Source organism: Gadus morhua, chromosome 16, assembly GCF_902167405.1.
Source record: "Gadus morhua chromosome 16, gadMor3.0, whole genome shotgun sequence".
NCBI lineage: Eukaryota > Metazoa > Chordata > Actinopteri > Gadiformes > Gadidae > Gadus > Gadus morhua.
The window spans coordinates 22,892,854-22,910,004 of record NC_044063.1 but is presented as its reverse complement, the minus strand read 5'-3'; the positions used below and the strand labels follow the sequence as shown (position 1 = coordinate 22,910,004).

The window sequence follows — 17,151 nt, the reverse complement described above, 5'->3', positions numbered from 1 at the left end:
CTGGAGCTCTTGGAACAGAAAATCCTGAGCTACCAATCACGAAAGGGTGTTTGCACCACTCAGAGGACATTGTGGCATCCTGATTCACTTTTCAAACACCCCTTTCCTCGTTTCCTTGTGAGCTAAAAATAAATAAAACTAATAGTTTTGCCAACGACGTTCTGAAAAAGTATGTAGTGCTTTAAGTTTCATTAAATAAACAGGTAGGCCTACTTCAACCTGCACTAATCCAAGGCAGGGTCAATGTACATAGAATACATATTAATAAAGCAAACAGCACTTCAAAAGCAGATAAGCATGTAAATGGGTCAGTTAAGCAGACTGGTTCCCTATGATTCCGTGGTTTTCTAGGTAAGGCAAGGGCCTGGAATGCGAATCAATGAAAAACCAGTCGACACCAAGAGCATTAATAATTGTTCTTAGAAAATCTTTTGATATTTACATGTTTCAACAGACAAGCAGATGCGGACAAGGGGTGCCTATATACAAAGCAGCACAGGATGTTAAAATGAGTGCTAAAACCAGACGCTATTTACACGTGACTAGAGACGGAAACAATTTCTGACTAAGAAGACTATCACAAACTTCTGTTACTCAACCAGGTATTACAAATTCATTAAGGGTCTGTACAGTTAAAAAGAAAAAAAGGTTTATCTACATTAAATCCAATGTTTCCCTAAACTGAGAGACATCGATTTGTATATCTGTACATAATATATACATATAGCTCAGAAACATGTATGAATCCATACATATATAGCTACCTGTGGTGCAAACGGAGCAAAAGAAATTATGTGTGACTTCAATACTACACAAACAATGTTCTGTGCTAAATGATTTGACTGACAAATAAGGTAATGTTAAAGTTAACTACTATACTGGCAAAACAATTCATAATGAGCGCTGGTATATAATAAAGCTCATGTGTCCCAATGGTCTTAATGAACTAACAGTTACAGTCAGTCCTTCGAAAACAGAAGAGATTGTCAATATTTTAAGTCATGCAGAAATACAAACCGTTAAAATGGAAGAAAATAAAAAATGTATTTCCCTGTTACCCAAACATCTGTGCAGTTTCCCTTCATTGTTTCTTTAAAAGTGACCAAACATCCAAAAAACCAAACCTCAGAAACAGCCCCGAACTGGTGAAACACAGAGTCACCAGGGACGCCAACCAATTAGAAACGGCTGCTGCATAATTGCTGCTGTTGCTGTGGTTTGGTTTAAATGTTTGGTTACAGTTTGAAAGAAGGTGCAAAAGTATAAAGAAAAAAATAACGGAACGGCATCTCCTATTGGCTACGGAACGGCACTGGACCCCAGCACTGGTACTTGGAGGGAAATACGAGTCTCTTGGTCTCCCTGTGTGAGGATGGTGCTGACCAAGGCAGTGTTCCTAGTGGGCGTCACAGGTGCAGGGGTGATGCTGGGGGAAGGGGGGACCACAACAACAGCAGCAGCATTACTAGCAGCACTGCTGCCAGTGCAGCTGGCCACCGTCGCAACCACCACCTCTTCCTCTTTTGGCCGCTTGAGATCAAACTCTGCAATGCTGAAGACAAACTGCAGGCAGCCCAGCTTGATGTAGCTGCCGTGGTGGAGGAGGGCCGTGCCCTCCCAGCCTGCCCCGCTGCCTCCTATCAGGCTGGAGCTGCTGGCCTTGCAGCTGCACGCCAGCCCCTTGACTCCCTGGGGCTGGCAGCTCATCACACCTCCGGCTGGCAGCAGTCCAATCACAGAACGAGGCTGATCACTCTCCTCTCTTTTCTTGCTGCGACCTGTGGACGGTGTTGGACAGTTGGTGAATGCTGGTGAAAGATCTTCTCCGCAAATAAAAGACAACTGAGCAATTGGAAACTCTATATGATCACCTTAATTAGAACATAAAATGTCAACAGTTAAAAATTGGCTTCAAATAACATTCTTGAATATGGACTTTATGTTTTCCAAAATCACGTGAAAAATTTTCAACACATTTATGAGCTCATGTGTGTTGAGATGTGGGGAAATCCCAGAATTACTCACGGATAATGCCTTGCACATCTGACACGAGGCCACTAGGTGGGGAAGGAGAGGCCTTCTCAGAGAAGTCACAGGAGTAGAGGACATTGTCCACTGTGGTTCCATGTTCACTATAGTTCAGCAGCTCATAATGTTTTGTATTCTGAGAGAAAGCAAATAACACTTTTGTCACACCATGCCCAAGAGAAAAGAAAAAAAAATCAGTCCAACATATACTTCATGGAAGAATAAGATAGTTACCCACCTCATCATAGAAAATACAGGCATGCTTCCCCGAAATGAAGTTGCAATGACCATAGTTTGTAAGGCACACATCCATGTCAGCACCTAAAACAGTTTAGCAGCAGACTCAATAATAGCAATGAACAGGATCATTCAAATGAAAAATAATATTGTCTCTATTGAAAACAACATTTTAAAACCAAATTAATCAATACATCATACAGAACAAGGAACTACCAAGAGTCCACCTTGTTGTGCCAAATAACTAGACCGGTGAACCGAAACTCAGATATAGAAACACTGTTTCAACCGGCCAGGCTTAAAAATCTCTAGCCCATTCGCAAGCCCCATTCCTCGCTATCATGACTGCATCTTCTATTGCCATGATATACCAAACTGATGTTGAATGTGCATGCCGGTTTAAAGTTAAGTGAACGTTTTAAACAGCAATGCCCAGCATTGTTGTAATATTTATACACTGTATTCACACTACAACTCAAGACTTTATCATACATTCATTCAACCAGAATGAAAAAGACACATACCAGTTCCTATGTACAAAGTCCTGTAACACATGTTGACAGCTTCTCCTTTTCCTGTTAGAGAGTAAAATACTGCTCTTGTCTGCACCTTTTTCTTGGCTGTAAAGGAAAGGGTATTTTACTAAGCAAGGAAAAACAGTTTATATATTACAAAACTAAACATGCGTCATTGAGGACAAACAAAAACAGTTCAATTACCCTCGGGGCAAGGAGACTGTGATTTTAATGAGAGTGGACCAGGAACGGGTGATGGCTCGCTCTGCTGAGACATGGAGGGATCTTTCGGGGGGAAAAGTTGCTGTATCCGTTGCCAAGCTAAAAGCTTCACCATCTCTGCGTCCAACTTGTTTAGCTCGATCCCTACAGAGCACCCGAAAATGTGATCAATATTAGACACTGGTTGGATTCAGCTATCACATACATTTTGAAAATGCTCATTGATCTAAAGGCCCTGATGAAATGGTTGACATATATATTTAGAAAGCTCCAAGTAGGATACATTATGCATTTCAATCTATAGATTCACAACTACCATTCAAATACTGGGTCGCTACTTTAGCTACATTTTGGAAACACTGCTTTCAAATTAGAGGTTAAATAAAACTAGAAAATGGATTTCCTGCAGAAAATTTGGTCAGTGCTGTAGTACAAAGTGAGGTTGAACATATGTTTTAATAAAGCCAAATAGATTAAAACATAAAGAAACGTTAAATGGCTTAAATCAAGTGATGGGATTTGAACAGAGTTCAAAAGTCTAAATGGAGTAAACAATCTAAACATACACACCATTTAAAAAATGGTGTGAAACAAATAAAGTGACAGCTGAATGAAAAGCAATCAATGAGACCAATTGAAAGCAGGCCGACATGGAACTTGAACTTTGATTTATATCAGATTATTGAAGATACAAGTGTGTTGATTTGTTAAACCTTTGAACAAAGGTTAACGATAAAATATTGACCAAGTTACGAAGTCTGAAGCAGTAAGTGTCAGAGACTGGGCGGACGGCTGTGCTATCCTCCATTGTAAAAATTGTATTTTAAAAGTGTGCGATTCCAATCTAATATGAACATTTTAAAATTGTAATGGAGTCTTTAGGTGACATTTTGAGGAAGGAGATAGGTACCAAGGTTTGTAGAGAAAAAAGAAAGAATAAATAAAAAAAACTTAAGAACTATAGTTCTTAAGTTTTGAAGAACCTAATAAACTGAACAAATAAGATAAAGAAACATTTATGTTGAAGACAATGTATTCCTTCCCGTAACATATGGGATAGTGCCACACCCCTGTTTCGAAACAGTTTTGTTATACATATTTTAGCTCTCTCAAAAACAATAGCTGGACAAAGAATATATCACAAGTAAGTGTCGCATTTCCAACTGAAACATAAACAAAAATACCCGACAATAGCTGAGGAGGTTTAGATGTTCAGGATTAGTCAAAGTGTGCTGGAGGTCAAGAGAGCCGACAGATTCTGTAAATTTGCATTAGGACACCTACCCCCATCATCTCCTATGCAGGCTTTAATACAGTTGGATAGCTCTGGTAAGGAGGAGAATGCACTGGGGTACACAGCTTCCATGCCTCCAGGACCTGTTTTTAAATCTGTAGAGGGTAAACTGGCATTAAAAAAAAATTACAGTACAGAAGAGGCACAGCAAATTTAAGATTAACAGGCTTAGTTCAAGGGATGATGAATGAACGTCTACATGTGTTAAGCGTCACGTATTTTTATCACCCGCTGTGAGAGTATTAGCCAGCTTTTTCAAAATCAGCTCTGCCCTGAGACATCCCAAGTGGGAGGGTGTCAACCTAGCTGTATGATGGATAGATAAGCCAACCGATACATATGAGGGGACACTCACTTGTATAATTTTGTCACAGGGCAAAAAATGGCTTGTAGTACCTTATTCAACCTCACACCTGGTGGTAAAAAAGAGGTCCTTTAACATAATTTAAAAAAAAAGTTTATTGGCTTGGAATTGTTATTACAGTCATCTTTCAATTTGTCATCTAGTATGTGTAAGGTACAAGACTTCTTAAAGAATAGTTCTGGGATCTTTCAACCTTGACCCTATTTTTCTCATCATTTTGTGACTAAAGCAGACAACCTTTTTGAAATAGATCCAGTGCTGACTGAGAGCTACTCGGCCATTGAAGCCTAGATTGTCGTTATATTTTTCTCCAAACATACTGGAAAGGATTTCTATGGAGAAATACATCTTTCCTCTTTACCTTTCGCTTAATCTGGTCCGTCTTAGACTGTGTTTGTGTCTAACCAAGTCTCACTAAAGGGGAAGTTGTTATTGCAGGACGTTTCTAGCCTGCCATCACCAGACCAATTCGCAAATGCATTCTAGTTTGGAACCGCTCAATTATTTTTCTATTTCCAATGAGCTGTTATCAAGTGTTATCAAAGAGCGTAGACAAAAATGCTTCTGACGCTATTTAATAGACCTACAACCAATCAGAGCTACAAAAAGTGTGAAACATCAGTGGCATTGATCTTGGTCGTTAGTGGAAATACCTTAACAGCACCCAAATAGGGTGCTCCTCTGTACAGTTATCATAGCAAACCTACCCCATATTGGATACAACACTGTGTTTTGCCAACCCTTCCCAGAACTACTTGAAAACCGTCTGAAGATTTGTCTGGATACCAGGCCGGGACGTTTCCGTATTGTCATCAAATCTCAACCAAATTGGTTAGATTAAACTAAGCTTATCTTCCAGTACTCCAAAACAACAAACTGTCGCCGTCAGTCCTCTCCAACTCTCACTCACATTTCTCTTCCTGCAACAACCAAGAGTCTAGATCAAGACTTCTCGTTTAGCCAGACTTGGTTAAACACCATTACGAACAGACTAGATCAAAAAGGTATAGAAGAATTTTTGTTTTTTCCTCTCTAGGCTTTCCATAATGTTGTCCGAGACTTTATCCAAATTTGAGCCGGTCAATGATAAAGACCAAGCACTCTTATATGACATACATTTACAGGGCTCCACTGCCCCATTGAGTAACATTGCAGCCTCAGCCATTGCTGCTGCAAAGGCTGAAGCTCTCCCTTAATTCTGGTAACGTTTAAAAAATTGCTTCCATATTACTCACTCAGACCTAAAATGATGGGTCTACATGTTGAGGTATCTTGAATTTATCCTTTAACTCGCACAAGAAACGTTATCCTTGTAACTATAGCAATTTAGATATTAAATGAACACAATTTTATCAGTTCATTGCCAACACACAGGCCCAATTTATCCCTCAAATAATGATAGGTGGTTATTACCTGCCGGTGACGTCGAGGACCCTAACTTGTGTGCGGTGTGGGTGTCCTTGGTGGCCTTCTGTTGCGGGGCAGCTGGCTGGCCACCGCTGACAACGGCGGGGGGCTTCTGATCAATGGTACACTCCATCTTAAGCTCCGGCTGGGCTCTGTGATTCAGACGGATATCTGTGGTGGGACAAGCTGCGGGACCGTCCTTCTGGAGACTCACTTCAGGGCTGCTCTCGCTCTCTCTTTTGATGGGAGCCCCAGCTATGTGGTTGGCTGTGGAGGCCAAGTCTTTGAGGGTGGTAGCCTGGGGCTTCAGCCTGAGCTGGGCCTCCATCTGCCTGGGGGAGTCGGGGACCGTGTTGCAGACAAAGGGCCCGTTGGCCGTTGGATATTGCTGCGGCTCGTCTGTAATGGGTCCATTGGGTTTCCTACTATTTTTACAGGTTGTGACAAGACAGTCACATTTCTGGGGCAGTGCGGCTGTGGGGTCCTTGGAGGCGAAGACCCCCTGGGGGTCATTGTGTATACTACAGCGTTTGGGACCTGGTGCGGGAGTCCTTTCTGAAGAGTCTTGGGGCTTGAGGTCATCTGGTACGAGGCTGGATTTTGCACTGGCTTTCTGTTCAGATGCCCACTCGAGGGATAAGGAGGGTGAGGTTGAAGACGAAGCCTTCTGCTTCATTGAGAGGTGACGCATAATGCTGCACTGCAGAGCGATCACATCTTGAAGCCACTGGTTTAAAACAAAATAGATACGATGTCAATTCTTTTTTAAATTACCCGTCGATATTTTCTACATATTCTAATGCTATAATATGGCAATGTTATGGCCTTTCAAATATGCCTGGTCTACTCTAGTATTCCTTGCACCTCAATTTTTTAAATGGACATTGGCGACGAGTTACATCAATATTAATTAGTAAGTACAAATGATGGCAGTCCACTCAAGGTGGCATATTTTCAGTAGCAGCAAAGAAGAGCACGGAACACCATTTTGCCAAGTCATATATGGGCACAATGTCAACAGTTCAGAAACAACATTGACATAAATGGTTATTTTATTTTATTTTTTAAGATTGTTTAGAAAGGATCAGGAATAGAAAAGGAAAAAATATAGGCCATAGAAACTGATATAAACAATTTGTCTGTATACCTCTTTCTGCTCGGTCTCCGTGGTGAAGTACTTGGGGGTCTGATGCTCTGGAGCACCGCTGCATACCAGCTCCGACTGGCGGACTCCGGCTGACGCCAGCATGGGAGGAGGGTTCTGGTACTGGGACTTGACAGCATCTGGTACCTAAGTTATAGCAGAGTGTTAGGAATCACCATGAGCATGTTAAGATTAGGGTTGTGAATTTTGAGGGCTATTAGCCTTGGGACCTCCCTTCCCCTGAGAGCAACAAACCTTGATCGTCTTCTTGTTGTGCTGGTGAGGAGTGCGTCGGTTGGGTACGTTTTGCCTGTGAACCCGACGGAGAAAGTCCACTTTGACGGCGTGCTGAGACATCCTGTCCTGAAATTGGTCGAAGAGCTGACAGCGGCTGGTTAGGTTCAGGGTCCTCTGGTTTAGCTAGAAAAAAGCAGGGCACATCGTTATCCTCATACCTTATAGGTCTGTGTTATATGAATTGCGACATGATAAGCACCATGACCAAGAGAATATGAATGACTTGCATCACAAATAACATTACGCTCAACAGTCAATAGAACCCACTTGGAAACTGGTAGGTCCAACCAAAAAATGCACACATTTAAACATCCATTAAATATTTATCCATTTGCCATGCATATATGGGAACTGAAAGCTGCCCGTACCACTAAGTGTTCAACGTGATTGGGGCACATCCACTTGCCCGCAGGCAAGGTTGTGAGGGGAGGATCCAGACAGTCCATATGGAACAGGAGGGGACAATAGTCACACTGAATGAGTGGCGCCATCCTGCAACTCCTTCAAGAGGAAAGGAGAGATATTCAGAATAAATCATAATAGCTATTATTAGCTGCATTTCCATCTAAAAAGGTGATGCAAATCTTTAGGAAGTTCGCAAAAAAGTAATTTGAATTAGGTGCGTTTCCATTAAGTGGTTGGAGCGGGTAACTACCCTAGTTCTGCCTGGAGGTGGCGCTGTATGCAAAAAATGTATGCCGATACGTGGCTGTAATAAATGGTAGAAGTAGAAAAGCTGTAACAAATGTAACAAAAAGCGGTTAGTCCGCCAATAGAGAAGAGTAACAACAAACATGGAGAGAGGAATTCAGCAGCAATTGGTTTCCCTTGGGCAAGTCATAACTGTTCTTTCAGTGAAGTTATCATTGGCTATTTTAATTTCCACAGCAGTAGCAAGGGAAATACGAGGACGACGTTGAGTGCCTTACTTATGGGAGAGCACAATAGGGTGATGACGTTACACGTTAATGTAGGCAGGGTTGCTATGGCCTGTCATTATGCGGAAATCGGAAAGACTGTCAGTCCTGTGTGTTCAAAGTTCGCTACGTCACAGCTGTTTCGAAAAGTGTGTTTCCATCTCCCATTTTGCGAATTTACTCTCTTTCACATTTCTCCAAAACCACCTCAAGCGAGCGGATAAACTTTTTTGCGAATTAGAGGACTTTTATGCGAATTTTGATGTTTCCAACACCGTTTACTGATTCGATACTTCAAAGTTTGCATAAAATCAGGGGGATGCAAACGCACCTACTGGTTACAAATAGTGTACTAGGGTTGGGCGATCGTCTCTATTTCCAAATTGTCCAATCATGTTTTTCTAGACTGCCAATATACAATACAATTGCAAGGGGGGGCCCAGGGACTAAAAACGTCTGTGCTCATCAGCAAGCTCACTGAATACTGCAGCGGGCTCCGAAGCTCCGGTAGGAGACAATCCCGGGCAACAATCCCTTTCTCCTCCATGTCGCGGTTCATGTACTTCAGGGAGTCAAAGCCAAAGTTCCTTCCCCCCAATTCCTTCTCAACCATGGCTGAGATAACCCCCACTACGAGTCTTGTTGGGGAGAGATGTTTTTACTTTCATGTCAATTCTTCCCCCACAATGGCGCCTGTGTAATTTATCCCCGGGTAAATAGCACTAGTCCTGCATGAGAAGTATCCAAAACTTTGCGCAATGTTCAAACCACCCATTAGCTTTGTGATAATTGGAAGTAGGTAGGCCTACTCTCATATTTTGGAAACTGTGTGCTCGGTAAATCTAAGGCTGCATTGAAGCTCTGCCTAAACAAGTCGAACTCGGACTGATTGGATTTGAAAGCCACTGACTTGATATTGTAATTTTGCTGCTAAAATAACTAGTTTGTTTAACTAACTGAACCACATTAGAAAATTATCAGTTGATAAAAACTAGATTCTTCAGCAGTGGTCTCCACCTGCTAAGTTTACAGGCAGTGCAAGATAGGCATACGCATAATTAATAGGGCTGGGTTAAAATATCGATTCATCAATGCACTGCAATTTATTTGTTCTCGCTTCAGATCTTTTTTAAATTGATTATTTCCATTAAAAAAAATATATAAAAAAAAGAAGCATACTCAGTCATTGTAATCTAGAAGCGAGTATGCCTAAATGTACATGCCCTTTTACATTTGACCATGTTATGATTACCGTATTTTCCGCACTATAAGGTGCACCGGAGTATAAGCCGCAGCAGCTACATTTAATGATGTGTACATAAGCCGCACTGGACTATAAGCCGCAGGTGTTTTAATGTTTCATTACCATTAGGGCTAGCCTGAATTCCATACTCGTTTCAGAAAAAAACACCATCAAAAGCAACATTAATAATCCCTATATACTCCCTGGAACCGATTTTGACAGTATCTGCACATTTTGTTGAAGATTTAATAGCTTTTGAACATCAATTAGTAGGCCTAAGTAGGTTGAAGTTCCTTAGTTTTTCCCTGTGAAAGCGAACAGCTGTTGTTCCGTTCCAAATCAGCTGTCCTCTGCCATCTCAGCCCTTATGGGAGCTTTTCAATTCATCCTGGAGCGTGCATTTTTTCAGGGAAATTTGTACAATAAATCCATAACAAATACTGAATATTGATTGTTTTACGTGTCCATATTATATCCATTATATTGACCGGGTATTCCCAAGACGCTCACGCTGGGCAGCAAGCCAGTCACAGTTGATTGGCGCGGCGCTGTAGAGCGAACGTGAACAAACAACTAAGCTAAGGTTAGCATTTCGCTAAGTATTACTTTTCCACCCGAGATCCCGCTAATGTTGTGTTATAAAGTAAAGGGAAACAAGATATCTATTCTTCCTCCACCTCTCTCGCTTTCTTTGTTGTTGTCGCTGACGCTTATAATTTGCCTCCCTCGCTCTGGTAACGTCACGTACGTGAAAAAATAAAAAAAAAAGCTCTGAATACTGATTTAAGCTTCAAATAAAAAAAATTCGAACGAGTATTCGAATAATTCGGGCCAGCCCCTAATTACCATATGTAAGGGTTTGTGCAAAGAGGGGATTGTCGGGAAAGAGATGGCTGTCTCGCTCTCGTTATGTCTGTCTTGCTCTCGTTCTGTCTCTCGTACCACTCTCGGTTCCACTTTTACTTTTGCTCGCTACCTGTCTCACCCTTTTCCGGCCTCCGGCCGGAGCCCGATGCTTAAAGGAGGGGGGGCACGAAAATGACGGTATTACTTTTATGCTGCAAGTTTAGCTCAGGAACAATACTATACAATGGTGTATTCCTTTTTGCTAGTTAAAGCACAATGAAATGGTTAATTCATTATGAAATGGTTAATTCTAAATAATATTTAGCTATTTTTGTCATCTGCACGCATTATTGAATCGATATCGAAGCAATTGGATCAATATCGAATCGAAATCGAATCGAATAAAGACCTAAAGAATCAAATTGAATTGTGAGGTAACTGGCAATACCCAGCCCTATAACAATGGACTTTTTTCTTCACTGAATATTCAGATATTCGTTTGAAAAATGCACATGCTGCAACATGTCTAGTTATGTTGTATCTTATTAGGTCAGGTAATGAGAATGTCCCCCAAGTCCGACTAAAGAGTTGAAACACAAACCTTCCACAGGAGAAGCAGACTTTGACCGGTAGAGGGACAAGGCCGTTGGAGTCCAGCTCATGCTGTGGCCTCCTGAACGGCCTGCCAAGCAGTTCCTCTTTTTTCCTCCTTTTGCTGCTACCTACAGATGCCAGGCAAAATAAAGACATTCATAGGTTTGCTCAACTACAATGTTCACAACTGATTAGGTTTAAGGTTTAAGTTCCCACGTGTAATATCGTGGGAGTGATCTTACACATGTTGCTCCTGTGCAATATCATAGGATCTCACTGGCTCAATCAAAGAGCGTGAATATCTAGGCATTATTTGACCATGTTGTAAAAACCTACCTATCCAGTGCATGTGAGACATAAGTAACACTGGTGAATACTTATGGAGTTAGAATCATGCCAAAACCCCGCACACACGCAAAACGTGTTTTGCTCACGCATAACGATTCACACGAACACAAAACGTGTTTTACTCACGCACAATGATTCACACAAACGCTCAGTTGTTTGCAAATACAAAACATAATTCACAAACTAATGCATTTTGCTTCAGAAACAAATACAGTATGTTTTACACAAAGTACAAAAATAAATCCTTCAAGTACACAAAACAATTCTACGGAATTCTAAGTACGGAACACGAAAGCTCCGCGTGGATCGGAATGCATTTGCGCACGGATCGGAATGCATTTGCGCACGGATCAGCAAGGCGGAAAATTAATGCCAAAAGTCACGTGACAAATAAATGTCCTGTGATTCACACTACACAACAGCAGGTGGCGCTGTTGAGTCAGTTTAAGGCCGCCAGGAGGATCTTTTTTTCTCCCCAAAATCTTTATTTGATGCCGGCCAACCGTGTGTGGATTCTATGGAAAGCCAAGAAGGCCACTAACTGGCCCTAGAAAGGCGCGGTAAAAGTGCTAAACCGCACGGAAACCGTATGGAATCCGTGCGGTTTGGCAGGAACAACGCCACCTGTTGTTTTGTAGTGTGAATCACAGGACATTTGTTTGTCACGTGACTTTTGGCACTAATTTTCCGCCTTGCTGATCCGTGCGCAAATGCATTCCGATCCACGCGCAGCTTTCGTGTTCCGTACTTGTAGAATTGTTTTGTGTACTTGAAGGATTTATTTTTGTACTTTGTGTAAAACATACTGTATTTGTTTCTGAAGCAAAATGCATTAGTTTGAGCATGATGTTTTGTATTTCCAAACCACACTGAACGTGTGTGTGAATCATTGTGCGTGAGTAAAACACGTTTTGTGTGTGTGTGAATCGTTATGCGTGAGCAAAACACGTTTTGCGTGTGTGCGGGGTTTTGGCATGATTCTAACTCCATAAATACTTTCCACAAAATATTCTAGATCTGTGAAGACTGCGGTGTTGGCGAGTGTACCTGGAAGTGCGGTGGTGCAGGTCAGCTCATTAGGCAGTTGGAACTGCGTGGGGTTCCTTTCCATGGCAGCAGCGATCAGCAGCTGGAAGGGTCTCTTCAGGAGGCGCGGTGCCGGGGCCAGATTGGAGGAGCCCTCCAGCTCTGAGCCCAGCGCCTCCTCCTCGGCCTCCGCCTCCTCCTCGCCGTCGTTCTGGTCCTCAGACGGCGTGGGCGTGGACGAACTGTTTGAGGTGGGCGTGCCTGGACGACTGCTGGGTCTGCTGCTGCTCCGGCGGTCCAGCAGGCGGACCTGGGCCACCCTCAGGCCGGGCCCCGCGGCACCGGCCCCGGGCGGCAGGCCGTCCAGACGCAGGGCGCCGGGGTTGAGCTCCAGCTCCACCGCCGGCGACGCTGCACGCTTCGACACCAGCTTGTCCGGCAGGCCGTTGGTCTGGTCGGACTTCTGCTCCCGCTTCTGGGGAAGAAGGAACAGGAAGAGGAAAAGAAAAAAGAAAATCATAAAAATCAAGTCCTGAAGGATCAACACTAAGGCCCCCTATGTTTAGTCACATTGCTGATATCCTGAAACTTGGATGTGTGTTTGCACAACTGGAAGAAATAGCGGATGGGGAAAGTTGGTCACCTTTTTTCGAACATTACAACGATGACACATCCATTCCCCAGGTGGCAGCATTTCTTCGCTCAACGGAGGGTTGCTGCAACACAGAATCACCATTACAAACCATGTAGTAACAAGACAGCCATGTTGAACGCATGTAGAATACATTTAAATACTTTAACACAATGTAACACCCAGTTAATATGTAGTAAGGAACATTCATTTAATGGTGCCTACATTTTCCATTGCCATCCCAGAAAATATATATTTTACCTTAAAAACAGCCATTACTAAGACCCAAACTATTATTTGGAGAACCAATATGGTTGTATGCCATCTGAACCCAGCTACTCCTGCTATCTGATGCTTTAGCTCCATCTAGTGGTCAAAGATAATAGGTATAAAATAATATAAACGACAAGTATGTATGTTTTTACATCAGTGGTCACTTCGATGAACAACCCAGAGAAATATCTAGAAGTGATAGTATATGTAGACAATATAAGCAGAATTAACTTGCTTTGACACCCTTTATCTAGTCAAATATTTAAATGCAAAGAAACGATAATGTGTCAAGAGTGCGACGGGTCTTCCCCAATACCAATATAAAGCAGAACGTAATCAACTAACGTGACAGGAATAATTTCTGCCCACTTCCTGTAGTTAGTGCAATGGACATGAATGCAGTGTGCTTTATTAAACACCACGGAAATCAATGAGCACGAACAAGCATAATCAACAGTATTATTGCATAAAACGACTACTTTACGAAACATTTCATAACACAACAACTACGTGACTGACATTATGAACAGCTTCATTGCAAACGTTAGATAAGGTTGGTAAGATGGCGCTGGAATGAACAAAAAAATGTCAGTGAGGTCGCCATATTGTAAACAGAGCGCAGAGCGGTAGCCATGGCTCCGTGTTCACCAGGCAGCAATTCTCGCTCTCGAGCGGAATGAGTTCCGCCGACAGACCGCGAGAGCTGGATGAGTTCAGCCGACAGACCGCGAGAGCTGCATTCTGACACAGAACATTCCGCGGCAAATTTTAATCAATTTCCCATAGTCAAGCTATTAAGTAGAAACACAGCATAAGTGTGCTTCCCCTAGCCTTTAAATCGTAAGAAACTGATTCACGTATACCCCGCGTGTAATAACCTGACAGCAGCTTCTCATGCTAAAGGTGTTGGTACACTTAGTTCTCGTGTATGTCAATCCTTTCTCCCTGCCTCCCCAAGACCTTAAACGGGGTTCCTTCACATGGTGTCCATCAAACAAAATGAATATAATGCAAAGCTATGCCTACATATAGCATGGCCAAGTGGGAAACGACTAGCTGTCCTTTTGTGCTGACCGATTGCAGAAGGCGGTTTTGTTCAGAGGAAATGCCTTTAGCACTCTGCCAATATGTGTTGCATGCAGACCCTACCAGCACTGGAGGTGGAAGGCCGCAGGGCAGTGGTCGCAGCACAGGAGGTCTCCCCCTTCCCTACAGCTATCGCAGGTGTCGTGGTTGGTGGCCCTGCCACTTCTCCGTGCGTCCCTCACATACTTGCGACTCCTCTTGTCCGGTTCTTCGGACTTCGGGGGTGCCAGCAGCGTCTGGATTTGCTGTAAAAGTGTATGTCTGTGAATCAAGCTAACCAGCCCACCACAATGCGCACAGTAACGGCATGCTCATAGTACAGTGCATTAGGGTTTGCTTATTGAATTGTACTAGTTTACACTATTAATGACGCGATCTTCAGCGTAGTGTCAAAGACTAATGAGCATTTTAACCAATATGGTCATACGTTAGCGGTATGAGGCTAGCCAAAAAGGCCTCCCAGCTCCACAACCTACCTCCATTAAGCCCCCAGAGGTATCCAAGTCGTAGACAATCGTTGGGGTCTCCATTTTGTCCCACATTCATCCAGGAGTCGACGTATCAAAACGACTTTTCAGTACAAATGACAGAGCACAGAATGATACAAGCGGGTCCCGAAAGGCCGTCCTTTCACTAGTATCTATGCCTGAGATTGGTTCACCATCCAACGCTCTAACGCTAGCGAGCTACCATCTAACGCTAGCGAGCTAACGCCGCTAACCACGGAGGCAAAGCGTCCACCACTCAAGGTTGTGAAGCTACAGCGATCAAGCTGAGCCTGCGAGCCCTTCTTAGACAAATGCAAATGTTTAAGGAGATATATCTACCTAGCAGCAGTCCTCGGGGAAACGTGTCGTTCCTGTCTACAATGCACTGTACCCAATGAAAGCGGATAGCCCCCAAATTAATGTGCGGCCTAGCTGGCCAGCCATGATTCTTGTTTCTGCTCCTGCAAAAAAGAGGCTTGTAAATCTGCAAACCCGTCCGTTTTCATGGTCCACAGGAGACGGTAGGGGAAATAGGACAGCCAATTCGGCCTCGCGTGGTCCAATGCACTGCTAACCAAGTGCCTGTCGACGATTTTGTCCGCAAAAAGGTATCTTGATATATGAATCAGTTGCTGTTATTGTTGTGAAAAATCCTGTGCATCAACACTGGCTACAAGCAACATCCTCTCCGAGTTGGCGCAACCGCGAACCGCCGGATGCGCATGCGTATTAGTAAGACGCGAAACATTCGGATAGAAAATCGGATATGCACTAAGAGCACTACTTGGTTTTATGCAGATGAATGAATCTGAAAAACAAATGCTCAAGCTATTTATAAACGGGGTCATCCCCGAAGGCCTGTGTGGTTGATCGGATGGTCGTTTTAGCATCCACATATAAACAATCTAGGTGGTTGAACATCTCTTGCTGATGGCGGTATGTCATTGGTCTTGCTAGTGGCGCTTGTAGCCATGGCTCACTCAGATTTCTATTCTTGGCCAGCAGAGGGGACCATTTATGTGTTCTCGCGGAGGCTATATATCTCAAATGCGTATTCGTATGATTTTCGTTGTCCGCGTGCACGATAAAGATTAGACTCAGGCTATGAAACCCATTGTACCCCCCCAACACACACACACAGACACACACACGTATTTAGGAGTAACCGCTTTATATTTAAAGAGATACCTTATTTGCTGAATGAATCATATGATATCATGATCACATTACCCCATTCCTTACATCCTAGGATACAAAAGTTAACTTATAGGTTCATGACAAACAGACTCAACTGGTGCAAAATTCAGTGTAAATAACTATACGTCTACTATTATAATCCTCCGTCCAGTCGAGGCAATTAAGGGAATTAGTATTGCAAAATCTGGAAGTTATGGATACAACTTCCATGGGTGATTCCTGAATGTTTTATTTAGGCGGCACAGGGACGACCAAGAACCAAAACACACACACACACACACACACACACACATATATATATATATATATATATATATATATATATATATATATATATATATATATATATATATATATATATATATATATATATATATATATACATATATATATATATATATACATATATATCTCTTCCACCATACCCCAAAATAAAGTTGTTTGGTTCCAATACAACATTCTACAGCTTAAAATTCCCAACGTCATTGGATCAGGTCGTTAATTGATCGCAAATCATGCACCGATTGATCCATCGGCTTTGTGCATTGTCGGACGACAGTACTATGGCACAATGGCGTTGGGGGACCACCAGGGGGGGCAATCCTATTTCAGAAGATGTTTGATGACACCCCTTTAGGCCGTGGACCTATAGGCCCATCACTGACAGCTTAACGTTTGTGCACAAGCCGTTTGCATCAATTGCAGCAGTCTATAATGAATCTGTTGAAACCGTTTTTGAAACATTGTGTATTTTGAAGCATTTGTTGATGTTCTGTGTAGGGGCCTTCGTTTTAAATGTTTAAGTAAGACTGTAAGAGTTTAAATTAGTGGTTTTCAGGTGATATTTGTTTGAAAGCGCATTCCTGTGCCCCTGCTTACTTAGCAATTAGTGAATGGATGGAATTAATTTAACTGTTACTCATATTACAACCCATATTTTCAGACTAGGTTCATGGCATTTTAGATATTGAATGACAAACTTACCTAATAATAG

The 17,151-nt window shown here is 42.6% G+C and overlaps 1 protein-coding gene across 2 annotated transcripts; it reads right to left on the bottom strand.

Annotated features, from left to right (window-relative positions):
- Positions 1-401: 401 nt before the first annotated feature.
- Positions 402-15,677, bottom strand: phf12b (PHD finger protein 12b). Of its 2 annotated transcripts, XM_030381236.1 has the most exons (16): positions 15,300-15,677; positions 14,949-15,042; positions 14,536-14,717; positions 13,126-13,198; positions 12,504-12,957; positions 11,116-11,236; positions 7,877-8,009; positions 7,467-7,631; positions 7,215-7,358; positions 6,074-6,794; positions 4,287-4,391; positions 2,985-3,146; positions 2,790-2,885; positions 2,267-2,349; positions 2,026-2,164; positions 402-1,778 (listed from the first exon to the last, which is right to left on the bottom strand). In XM_030381236.1, exons 2-16 carry the CDS (start codon positions 15,012-15,014, stop codon positions 1,300-1,302), a joined length of 3,123 nt encoding a protein of 1,040 aa, XP_030237096.1. In that variant the 5' UTR covers positions 15,015-15,042; positions 15,300-15,677; the 3' UTR covers positions 402-1,299. The 2 variants fall into 2 exon arrangements, with proteins under 2 accessions (XP_030237096.1, XP_030237097.1); XM_030381237.1 differs by having other exon boundaries at positions 12,504-12,954; positions 14,949-15,677.
- Positions 15,678-17,151: the final 1,474 nt, after the last annotated feature.